A 12,698-nucleotide genomic window follows, 5' to 3' on the forward strand; every position below is an offset into this window, starting at 1 on the left:
CTATCGCCTCCTGAGCTGCAGTGTGGCGACGAGTGGCCTCTGCTCTCCTCTCATACTCATCTGCCTCCTCTCTGGTAATAGTATATCCTCCTCTTGCCTGATAATCAAAGAAAGCAGGAGCAGGGAGAGTAATATGGGCAGCACGGCGTCTGTCAAAGATTAGTCGGTACTGGAGAGGTGATTCGTTCCTCTCGACAAAATGGTGGGAAACCATATAATCAAAATGTAAATAAGCAGGAGGCAACTCCATGTCTCCTTCACGAACGTCTATCTCAAGAAATTTAGCTAAGCGGGTTGCATAAATTCCTCCAAAGAAATCTCCATTATGTCTATTATGATGCAACCTACGAGCTACAATGGCTCCCATATGATAAGATTGGTCTCCTGACACAGCACTCCTGAGAATGCTAAGGTCAGGGACACACATGTGACATGCTTCATCCTTAGCATTTATGCACCTACCTATGAAGAGAGCAAAATAATGTATAGCAGGAAAGTGAATGCTCCCTATGGTAGCTTGCGTTATATCTCTAGATTCCCCTACAGTTATACTAGCAAGAAAGTTTCTAAATTCAGATTTAGGGGGATCCCTAACACTACCCCATTGTGGAAGTTTGCAAGCAAAAGTGAAATCCTCTAAGTCCATGGTATAAGATTTATCATAAAGATCAAACATGACTGAAGGAGAATTACGCGAAGATGAATACTCAAACCTCCTCACAAAAGAGCTTGTAAGCTCATGATACTGGGGGCATTTGTCTGCCTCAAAGACCTCAAGATCGACATTACGCAAATATGTGTTAAATTCTTCTTTAATTCCCGCACGATCCATAAAATTTTCAGAAGGCCACTCACAAGGACGCACTGGAGCATCTCTTGGTGGCTCTTCGTCAGCATCACGCATTGCAAGCCTGGGTCCTTGCTTCTTTGAAGAACCACCTTGGAACATTTTCCTAAGCATATTTCTTCCTCTGAAAAATTCTTAAAATTTTTAGTAACTTCAAAATAAAAGTAAGCCAAACTCAATAATAGTGATAGCAACTACTCCTACAAGTGCCTAGGGCCTATATCATGCATCAAAACTACTTTTGACCATATAAATTTGACATGCAAGCTCAAGAACAGGGTCACCTAAGCAGCAAAAATTTGCAATGAATAAAGCACTAGAACAAAAACTAATTAGACCAATGGAGGAGTCACATACCAAGGAACAATCTCCCCAAGCAGTTTTGTGAGAGGTGCTTTGAGCAAGGAGATCGAAAATTGCAGCAAAACGAGCTTGGACTCGGGTTTGAGATGGTTTTTCGTGTTTGGGGGATGAAGATGAAGTGTGTGGCTAAAAGAATAAGTGGAGGAGGGCCACCGTGGGCCCACGAGGCAGGGGGCGCGCCCTCCACCCTCATGGCAAGGTGGTTGGCCCCCCTGGTGTGATCTTTGTTCCATAAATCCTCAAATATTCTATAAAAAAATCATATTTAATTTTCAGGGCATTTGGAGAAATTTTATTTTTGAGGTATTTTTATATTGCACGGGTAATCAGATAACAAATAGAAAATTATTTATTTTTATTTTATTTCAACTAAATAACAGAAAGTAAAAGTGAGGGTATAGAAGGTTGTGCTTCTAGTTTCATCCATCTCATGCTCGTCAAAAGGAATCCACTAACAAGGTTGATCAAGTCTTGTTAACAAACTCATTCCGATTAACATGAAACCGGAGAAATTTCAAATAACACTAGGTTACCTCAACGGGGATTGCACATCCCCAATAATAAGTATATCATATTTCTTCTTGACAGTAGGAAGAGGAAATTCAAAACCTCCAAATATAATCGATGGAATTTTTCCGATAGAATTGATACTATGAACTTGAGGTTGTTTCCTCGAAAAGTGTACCGTATGCTCATTACCATTAACATGAAAAGTGACATTGCCTTTGTTGCAATCAATAACAGCCCCTGCAGTATTAAGAAAAGGTCTTCCAAGAATAATAGACATACTATCGTCCTCGGGAATATCAAGAATAACAAAGTCCATTAAAATAGTAATGTTTGCAACCACAACGGGCACATCTTCACAAATACCGACAGGTGTAGCAGTTGATTTATCAGCCATTTGCAAAGATATTTCAGTAGGTGTCAACTTATTCAAGTCAAGTCTATGATATAAAGAGAGAGGCATAACACTAACACCGGCTCCAAGATCACATAAAGCAGTTTTAACATAGTTTATTTTAATGGAGCATGGTATAGTAGGTACTCCTGGATCTCCAAGTTTCTTTGGTATTCCACCCTTAAAATTATAATTAGCAAGCATGGTGGAAATTTCAGCTTCCGGTATCTTTCTTTTATTTGTACTAATATCTTTCAAGTACTTAGCATAAGGATTTATTTTGAGTATATCAGTTAATCGCATACGTAAAAAGATAGGTCTAATCATTTCAGCAAAGCGCTCAAAATCCTCATCATCTTTTTTCTTGGATGGTTTGGGAGGAAAAGGCATGGGTTTCTGAACCCAAGGCTCTCTTTCTTTACCATGTTTCCTAGCAACAAAGTCTTTCTTATCATAATGTTGATTCTTTGATTGTGGGTTATCAAGATCAACAGCAGGTTCAATTTCTACATCATTATCATTACTAGATTGAGCATCATTATGAACATCATAATTAACATTTTCATTAGGTTCGTGTTCATTACCAGATTGAGTTTCAGCATCAAAAATAGAAATATCATTTGGATCGTCAGGTGGTTCAGCAATAGGTTCACTAGAAGTTTGCACAGTTCTATCATTTTTCTTTTTCTTCTTTTTAGAAGAACTAGGTGCATCAATTTTATTTCTCTGAGAATCTTGCTCAATTCTCTTAGGGTGGCCTTCAGGATACAAAGGTTCCTAAGTCATTATACCAGTTCTAGTAGCCACTTTAACAGCACAATCATTTTTCTTACTATTCATCTCATTGAGCAATTCTTTTTGAGCTTTAAGTACTTGTTCTACTTGAGTGGTAACCATAGAAGCATGTTTGCTAATAAGTTTAAATTCACCTCTAATATTAGCCATATAATCACCCAAGTATTTAATCATATCAGCATCTTGTTTTAATTGTCTACCAAAATAAGCATTGAAGTCTTCTTGCTTAAACATAAAATTATGAAACTCATCCAAGCATTGGCTAGCAATTTTAGCAGGAGGGATTTCAGCTTTATCATATCTATAGAGAGAATTTACCTTTACTACCTGTGTCGGGTTATCGAGGTCTGGAGGTTCTTCAATAAATAAAGGATTAAGATCATATATTTCTTCATCAGGCGGTAAATTAAGACCATGTATTTCTTGAATAGGAGGTAAATTCTTAACATCTTCAGCTTTAATACCTTTTTCTTTCATAGATTTCTTTGCCTCTTGCATATCTCCAGGACTGAGAAATAGAACACCCCTCTTCTTCGGAGTTGGTTTAGGAATACGATCATTAATTGGAGCAGGAGCTGGCTCAGGAGCTGGCTCAGGAGGTGCCCAATTATTTCCATTTCTCAACATATTATTCAATAAGATTTCAGATTCATCCGGTGTTCTTTCCCTGAAAAGAGAACCAACACAACTATCCAGGTAATCTCTGGAAGCATCGGTTAGTCCATTATAAAAGATATCAAGTATTTCATTTTTCTTAAGAGGATGATCAGGCAAAGCATTAAGTAGCTTGAGAAGCCTCCCCCAAGCTTGTGGGAGACTCTCTTCTTTAATTTGCACAAAGTTGTATATTTCCTTTAAAGCAGCTTGTTTCTTATGAGCAGGGAAATATTTAGCAGAGAAGTAGTAAATCATATCCTGGGGACTACGCACACAACCATGATCAAGAGAATTAAACCATATCTTAGCATCACCCTTTAATGAGAATGGAAATATTTTAAGGATATAAAAGTAGCGATATCTCTCATCATTAGTGAACAGGGTGGCTATATCATTTAATTTAGTAAGATGTGCTACAACAGTTTCAGATTCATAGCCATGAAAAGGATCAGATTCAACCAAAGTAATTATATCAGGATCAACAGAGAATCACTACTAGGAAAAGGCCTACTAATGGCGCACCTGTTTTGGCTACTAATGGTGCGCCATTAGTACCACGCCACAGGTGCGCCATTAGTATCTGGTATACTAATGGCGCACCAGAGGTGCACCATTAGTGTCCCACAGGTGCTCCATTAGTATGTGGTATACTAATGGCGCACCACATGGAAGTGCGCCATTAGTAACCATTTTTTTAAAAAAATCGTTTTTTTTCTTAATCTCAGGTCACTATTTCACATATGAGATATCCAACACATATATATACAACAAGCATCCATATAACAATCATATCCAACACACAAGTTTCATCATATATACATACATAGCCAACACATGGTTCCATCCTTACATATTACAAAAGTTTCACATTGTTCATCCAACACCGTTATCCATCAATTCACAAAAGTTTCACATTGATACAAAATAAAAACACAAATGGAAAAGAAGCACTCAATCCATGCAAGCTTCTGTGAATTAAATCAAATCTGCAAAATGATAAACAAGAAGTTAGAAGAAGAAGAAGAAGAAGAGAAGAAGAAGAAGACTAGAAGAAGAAGAACACTAGAAGAATACTAGAAGAAGAATAAGAATAAGACTATAAGCTTATTATGTAAACTTGATCATTTTGTGCTAACATAAGTAATTTTGGAGCTAACCTATAGGAAACTAAGTATATAAGCTCTAAGTTAGCATATTAGAGCCAACTTAGGTAAAATGAAGCTAACCTATGTCATTTTGGAAAAGAAGAAGAATAAGAAGAAGACTATAAGCTTATTATGTAAACTTGATCATTTTGTGCTAACATAAGTAATTTTTGAGCTAACCTATAGGAAACTAAGCATATAAGCTCTAAGTTAGCATATTAGAGCCCAACTTAGGTAAAATGAAGCTAACCTATGTCATTCTGGAAGAATAAGAAGAATAAGAAGAAGACTATAAGCTTATTATGTAAACTTGATCATTTTGTGCTAACATAAGTAATTTTGGAGCTAACCTATAGGAAACTAAGCATATAAGCTCTAAGTTAGCATATTAGAGCCAACTTAGGTAAAATGAAGCTAACCTACGTCATTTTGGAAAAGAATAAGAATAAGAAGAAGACTATAAGCTTATTATGTAAACTTGATCATTTTGTGCTAACATAAGTTATTTTAGAGCTAACCTATAGGAAACTAAGCATATTAGAGATAACATAGGTAAGTAAGTATATATATATATATCATTTTGGAGATCTGACATACCTGACATAGTTCAGTTCTCATTGTTCTTCTCCTTCTCCTTCCTCAGCCTGATGCGCCAAGAGCGGCGAGGCGGTGGAGGCAGCTGTGGGATATAGTCTGCTACCACAATTGGCGTGGTCATGTCACCCAGCTGTGGGATCGCTGGCACCACCACCGGTGCGTGGTCGTTGTCAGGCACCACCACCATCGCGAGGCCACCTTCAGGAAGGACGGGCACGACCATCGCTAGGTCATCCTCAGCCACCACCATCTCTTGCCCATGGTCAGCCACAACCATCTCTTGCCCATGGTTAGCCACCACCATCTCTTGCCCATGGTCAGCCACCACCATGTCTTGCCCATGGTCAGCCACCACCATCTCTTGCCCTTGGTCAGCCACCACCAGTGCTAGGTCATCCTCAGCCTGATGCCCATCGTCATCCGGCAGCTCCTCATCCCCACTCTGCTCCTCTTCTCCCCCACTCCAGTCCGAATCATCCTTCTTGTTGTCAGAATCGCTGCTGCTTTCGCTAAAGCCAGAATCGTTGTTGCTTTTGCTACAGCCATAATCGCTGCTGCTTTGGCTGTAGCCAGTGCCGCTGCTGCTGCTCCCATTGCCTGTACAAATGCAACAATGACCATTAACAATCGATGTGAGACAAAGCCAAATGTAGAGGAATAAGAAGAGGCAGAACGCACTGGCATCTTCGTCATCAGCGTAGCGCATGCGACACATAGTCGTGTTGAAAACCTTCACGATGAGCATTGTGGCGTCATCGTCGTACCTAAAGAGAAGAAAGTACCCGGTCCGCAGGTCGTAGCCACTGTAGAACTTCTCCCAGCCACGACACAGGTACATGTGGCCCTCCTCGATCACCAACTCCATGTCCCACAGCCTGCGAACCCCGTTGCTGGCCTGTCAGAGCTTCACATTATCTGGCGGATCTTCAACCAGCATCTTCATAAAAGTGTCAGGCAGCCTCTGCAATTTGGGACAAGGAGTGATGTAGCAAACAACAGAGTTATCATAATGAGATGGGTGAAGGGGAGATCTCTCGTTTTATATACCTGCCTCGTGGCTGATACTGAAGAAGAAAGTATGATACTGAAGAACTTGAAAGCATCCAAGTCATACTCCGGTGAGGCAGAGCATGGGTGGCTGCTCCCCCCCATGCTTATCCAATCTTGCATGCATTTAAAGTTATTCAATCAGATGCCATATTATTTATTAACATGCTGCCAAGAAGCTTGAACATGCCATTAGTAATGTCTAGCAGCATGCTAGAAAGAAAAGAAGTTAACATCTGAATGTTTCCCATGCTTATTTAATCAAACATCAGTAATGTCTAGCAGCATGGTAGAACGAATTCAGCCCTTATAGGCAGAAAAACAACAGCAGCAACAAAAACAGAACAGCCAGTAGTGCAAGACCAGATCATTTGCACTGTCCAAATGACCAAGACCAATTGGATTTTACCCAGTTAATGCCACCACAAATGCACAGGTGTACCTATGCATTTGAGCAAATAAAACTAGTTAGAAAATCCAATAGCTAAGCCAATTAGAGTGCCACAAATACAGAGAGCAGCCAAGTTAAATTAACAGCCCAGAACCCTAGCATAAGTTAAATTACGCACACACTTAGATAGCCAACAGCACCCAAGTTAAATTACACACACACTTAGATAGCCAACAACACCCACGGGAGCATGTATGCAGCAAGTTCAGTGAGCAAGATGACCACCACAGAGAGCCATCACAAATGACCTAGAGCATAGCAACTGGCAACCCTAGATCAAGATATAGCTATCACAGAGAGCACCAAAATTAATTGATGCTCATCTGGAACATACAGCTAGAACTAGCAGGACTACCAAAGCATCTAAAACATGAACTAGGGCTAGATCATAGAGAGAACAGAGAGAGGAAAGGAGGAGCTCACCAAGAGGGGTTGTAGCCGTAGCAGAAACTCAGCCACACCGGTGCCACGGTGTGACTACCAACACAGCCGGAGCTCTGCTGCAGAGGAGGCTCATACTGGACAACATTATCCACCATTAGCATATATTGCAGACATATACTGGACAACATTAATTTGAGTAAATATTGGATCAACAAGCAGTCATGAATCAAAAAGCCACCACGATCCGAACTCTCTCTCTCTCGGCTGGACAAATCCATGAGTAAAAAAAGTTCCACCTGTAGCATATACATGGGGATCTGAGAGAGGCTCGTACCTTGAGGAGAGAAGAGTGTGCTGCGCCTCTGCCGCCGCCGTTAGCCCGCCGCAATCCCACGTAGCCCTCCGCCCCGCTGCAAGAACGCTGGCACGCAGCTCCAGATCAAGAGAGGAGGTTCCTCTGCCCCGTCCGTGACTCCCCTATGGTGATGTAGATCGAGAGAGAGAGAGAGAGAGAGAGAGAGAGAGAGGAGAGAAGAGTAAGCCGACGGCGAGAATCGGAAGGAACCGGGGCGATGGAGCAGATCGAGGGAGGAAGAGACGAGGAGAGGCGGCAAACCAAGGGAAGCGGCCCTTGGAGACGGCGCGGACTGGGGAAGCACCGCTGGCGGATTGGGCCTGACCTACTCGATCTGCGGCTCCTCGACCTAGGGTGGGGAGAGAAGCTCGGTGGGGGAGAGGGCGAGGTCACCGGCGGGGGTGGGGGTGGGGTCGGCACCGATGTGGGAGCGAGGGAGGGAGGATCAGATGGAGAGGGAGTTTTGGAACAGATCGAGAGGTATATTAATGGCGCACCAGTTAGGGTGCGCCATAACTAGTTTTGTAATATATATATATAATTGTTAGTAGTGGCACACCGTGGTTGTGGTGCGCCATTACTAGTTAGAACTAGTAATGGCGCACTTTGCCAAGATGCGCCATTAGTATGTTTGAAAAAATGAAAAAAAAATTGTTACTAGTGGCGCACCGTGTGTCTGGTGCGCCATTAGTGTCTTCCACACTAATGGCGCACTAGCACATGGTGCGCCATTAGTATATAGTAGTGGCGCACCACTTGCCTGGTGCGCCATTAGTGTCAATTTCATCTATAGCCCTTTTCCTAGTAGTGAATTCATAATCCTTATCAGCAACACAGATAGGTGAAGTAGCAAAAGCAGGGTCAGGTCTCATCCTAGCATTTCGAGATTGCTTATTCCATTTAGCTAATAACCTTTTGAGTTCATATCTATCTTTGCAGGCTAAAATAGCTAAAGAAGTATCTTGATCAAATAAATAATCCTCAGGAATAACAAGTGATTCTTCATCATCACTTTCATCTTCATAATCAGATTCAATATTTTCAATCTCTCTAGCCCTAGCAAGTCGTTCCTTGAGAAAATCACTAAGTGGTATAGTAGTATCAGGCATATCAGTAGTTTCATCATAGGTATCATGCGTAGCAGAAGTAGCATCATCAATAACATGCGACATATCAGAATGAATAGCAGAAGCAGGTCTAGGTGTCGCAAGCTTACTCATAACAGAAGGTGAATCAAGTGCAGAGCTAGATGGCAGTTCCTTACCTCCCCTCGTAGTTGAGGGATAGATCTTGGTTTTTGGATCTCTCAAGTTGTTCATAGTGTTCAGCAGATATAAATCCCAAGTGACTCAAAGAATAGAGCTATGCTCCCCGGCAACGGCGCCAGAAATTAGTCTTGATAACCCACATGTATAGGGGATCGCAACAGCTTTCGAGGGTGGAGTACTCAACCCAAATTTATTGGTTCGACACAAGGGGAGCCAAAGAATATTCTCAAGTATTAGCTGCTGAGTTGTCAATTCAGCCACACCTGGAAACTTAGTATCTACAGCAAAGTGTTTAGTAGCAAAGTAATATGATAGTGATGGTAACGGTAACAAAAGAGTAATGAAAGCAAAGTAATGTTTTTGGTATTTTTTAGTGATTGTAACAATAGCAACGGGAAAGTAAATAAGCGTAAACCAGTATATGGAAAGCCCGTAAGCATTGGATCAATGATGGATAATTGTGCCGGATGCGGTTCATCATGTAACAGTCATAACATAGGGTGACACAGAACTAGCTCCAATTCGTCAATGTAATGTAGGCATGTATTCCGAATATAGTCATACGTGCTTATGGAAAAGAACTTGCATGACATCTTTTGTCCTACCCTCCCGTGGCTGCGGAGTCCTAATGGAAACCAAGGGATATTAAGGCCTCCTTTTAATAGAGAGCCGGAACAAAGCATTAGCACATAGTGAATACATGAACTCCTCAAACTATGGTCATCACCGGTAAGTATCCCGATTATTGTCTCTTCGGGGTTAACTGATCATAACACATAATAGGTGACTATAGACTTGCAAGATAGGATCTAGAACTCTCATATATTGATGAAAACATAATAGGTTCAGATCTGAAATCATGGCACTCAGGCCCTAACAAATCTAACTCGATCACATGGTGAATCTCATCCAACCCATCACCGTCCAGCAAGCCTACGATGGAATTACTCACGCACGGAGGTGAGCGTCATGAAATTGGTGATGGAGGATGGTTGATGATGACGACGGCGATGAATCCCCCTCACCGGAGCCCCGAACGGACTCCAGATCAGCCCTCCCTAGAGGTTTTAGGGCTTGGCAGCGGCTCCGTATCGTAAAACACGATGATTTCTTCTCTCTTATTTTTTCTCTCCCCGAAAGCAGTTATATAGAGTTGGAGTTGGAGTCGGGGGGGCCTCCAGGGGGCCCACGAGGTAGGGGGCGCGCTCCCCACCCTCGTGAGAAGGGTGTGGGCCCCTGGTCTTCATCTTTGGCGAGGATTTTTTGTTATTTATTGTAAGATATTCCATGGAGTTTCAGGTCATTTCGAGAACTTTTGTTTTCTGCACATAAAACAACATCATGGCAATTCTGTTGAAAACAGCGTCAGTCTGGGTTAGTTCCATTCAAATCATACAAGTTAGAGTCCAAAACAAGGGCAAAAGTGTTTGGAAAAGTAGATACGTTGGAGACATATCAAGGAACCACATCGAGACGATGTGGATGGGTTTATTGATACCATCACTGTAGGGGAAACAAGGAAGGTTTCCGATGCACGAATCACTAGCATACATTTTCCTGTTTTACGCTATTTTGCAATATTTGCTAGTCGTTGCTTAATTGGTCGTGGAAACTGTGGAAACCTTAGTGTTCCTGATATTATTATTTTGTTCCACGGTTTATTCAGTGATAACTCTATTAGTATGGGCGATATTATTGCTAAATGGTTAAGTCTGAACCGTACAAAGGGCCCCATCTTTGGAGGCATCTATGCTTCACGCCTAGCTGCACATTTTAACATACCTATTAGGCATTATGGGAAGGAAGAAAAATTGCTGCCACGTGTTTACTTAGATTATAAGAGTATGGTAGCACACGATTTTATTGTTAAGAATAGGGAAGGGGAGCTTAAATACAAATTGTTCTTTGATAAACATCATCCTGAGACTATTACCTTGCCTGCTCCTTCCTTGTTTGATTTATCTGCAGGCCAGTACCTTGTTCCGTTGAGGCTATTCATGCCTATCGGAACCCTACATCAGCCACAGAGCCAGAGCCGGAACCACAAGTTGAGCCTCCACGACAGTCCAATTACAATTGGGACCCGGAGCTGATTGCCAACCAGTGGCAATCAGAGTCTTCTTCCTCGCAGTACGACACCAACTACTATTATGGATATCCGCCAGGCCAGCCGTGGCCATAGACCAACTTAGGCCAAAAGCCTAAGCTTGGGGGAGTACGTATTTCCCACCGACATTACATTTATGTTCACACACTCATTGCTAGATGTCGGTGCTCATACTTTTTCATTGTATCATCCATGCTAGTTTATTTTCCTATTTATGCTTTCTTCCTGTGTGTTTGATAAACCTTAAGAAAAACAAAAAAAAATTAGTTGTAGCTTTTAATTAGTTTAATTTCCATGCTTGTAGTAATAATTAAAAAGAAAACTCAAAAAGATTTCTTGTTCTTCTTTTGCTTGTTGGGAGCTTTCCCGTATAAATAGTTTTATTTTTTTTCTTTTCTTTGGGGGTCGATAGGAGAAGACCACAATTAAATTGTTGAAGTGGCTCTTATATGCATTATTGATTGATCTGACAAAAGAGCCCATATTGCCTTGTCTTCTCCTGTTTATTGAATGCTTGCAGATTCCAGCTTAGTCCAATGCACGTGCACTCTTGTTATTATTCACATCATTCGATCATGCAAATGAAAGGAAATTATGACGATATATGATGGACTGACTGAGATGAGAAAAGCTGGTATGAAGTCGACCTCTCTTGTTTTTGTAAATATGATTAGTTCATCGTTCCTGATTCAGCCTATTATGAATAAACATGTTTGCAATGACAACTAGAGATCATAGTTTCTTGTGCCATGCTTGATTAGCTATGAGTTATAATGGTTTACCTTGAGTGCCAACATGCTATTAAAATGGTTGTGATGTGGTATGATAGGGTGGTATCCTCCTCTGAATGATTTAGGTGACTTGACTTGGCGCATGTTCACGCATGTAGTTGAAACAAAATCAACATAGCCTTCACGATATTTATGTTCATGGTGGATTATATCCTACTCATGCCTGCATTCGGTGTTGATTAATTTTAATGCATGTTCATGACTGTTGTCGCTCTCTAGCTGGTCGCTTCCCAGTCTTTTGCTAGCCTTCACCTGTACTAAGCGGGAATACTGCTTGTGCATCCAACTCCATAAACCCCAAAGTTATTCCATATGAGTCCACCATACCTACCTATATACTGTATCTACCTGCCGTTCCAAGTAAATTTGTATGTGCCAAACTCTAAACCTTCAAATAAGTATCTTGTTTTGTATGCTCGAATAGCTCATGTATCAACTAGGGTTGTCCGTATCTTCAATGTTAGGCGGGTTATTCTCAAGAGGAGTGGACTCTGCTCCTCACTCGCGATAAAATGGCTGGTCACCGGGATGCCCAGTCCCATGCTTTATGCAAACTAAATCTATAATTGCAAACAAAACTCCCCTGGGACTATTGTTAGTTGGAGGCACTCGTTGTTTCGAAAAAGCCATGGATTGATGCTTGTTGGTGGAAGGGGGGTATAAACTTTACCATTCCGTTTGGGAACCACCTATAATGTGTGTAGCACGGAAGATATTGCCATCTCTTGGTTGTTAGTTGACAATGAAAGTATACCGCTCAAAATATTATTCACCTCTATTTCAAAATCGAGCTCTGGCACCTCTACAAATACCTGCTTCCCTCTGCGAAGGGCCTATCTATTTACTTTCATGTTGAATCATCATCCTCTTATTAAAAAGCACCAGTTGGAGAGCACCGATGTCATTTGCATTCATTACTGTTACTTTACATTGAGTATGACTTGACTGGATCTCTTTTACCATGAATTACAATGTCTAGTCAGTCCTTGA

General features: G+C 41.3%; 1 protein-coding gene across 1 annotated transcript; it reads right to left on the reverse strand.

Annotated features, from left to right (window-relative positions):
* Positions 1-5,315: 5,315 nt before the first annotated feature.
* LOC147967419 (uncharacterized) lies at positions 5,316-6,020 on the reverse strand. Its single transcript, XM_087525291.1, has 2 exons — positions 5,984-6,020; positions 5,316-5,902 (listed from the first exon to the last, which is right to left on the reverse strand). The coding sequence occupies exons 1-2, from the start codon at positions 6,018-6,020 to the stop codon at positions 5,316-5,318; spliced, it is 624 nt and encodes a 207-aa protein (XP_087381417.1).
* Positions 6,021-12,698: the final 6,678 nt, after the last annotated feature.

This window comes from Triticum urartu, chromosome 5A (assembly GCF_056163025.1).
Source record: "Triticum urartu cultivar PI428250 chromosome 5A, HENAU_Tu73, whole genome shotgun sequence".
NCBI lineage: Eukaryota > Viridiplantae > Streptophyta > Magnoliopsida > Poales > Poaceae > Triticum > Triticum urartu.

What these genes read in the sequence shown, in the direction of transcription:
- LOC147967419 (XM_087525291.1), bottom strand. Translation starts at nt 6,020, where the DNA reads ATGTGTCGCATGCGCTACGCTGATGACGAAGATGCCA. An exon ending in CGCTGATGACGAAGATGCCA is followed by an intron (nt 5,903 to 5,983) that starts GTGCGTTCTGCC and finishes GCATTTGTACAG; the next exon opens with GCAATGGGAGCAGCAGCAGC.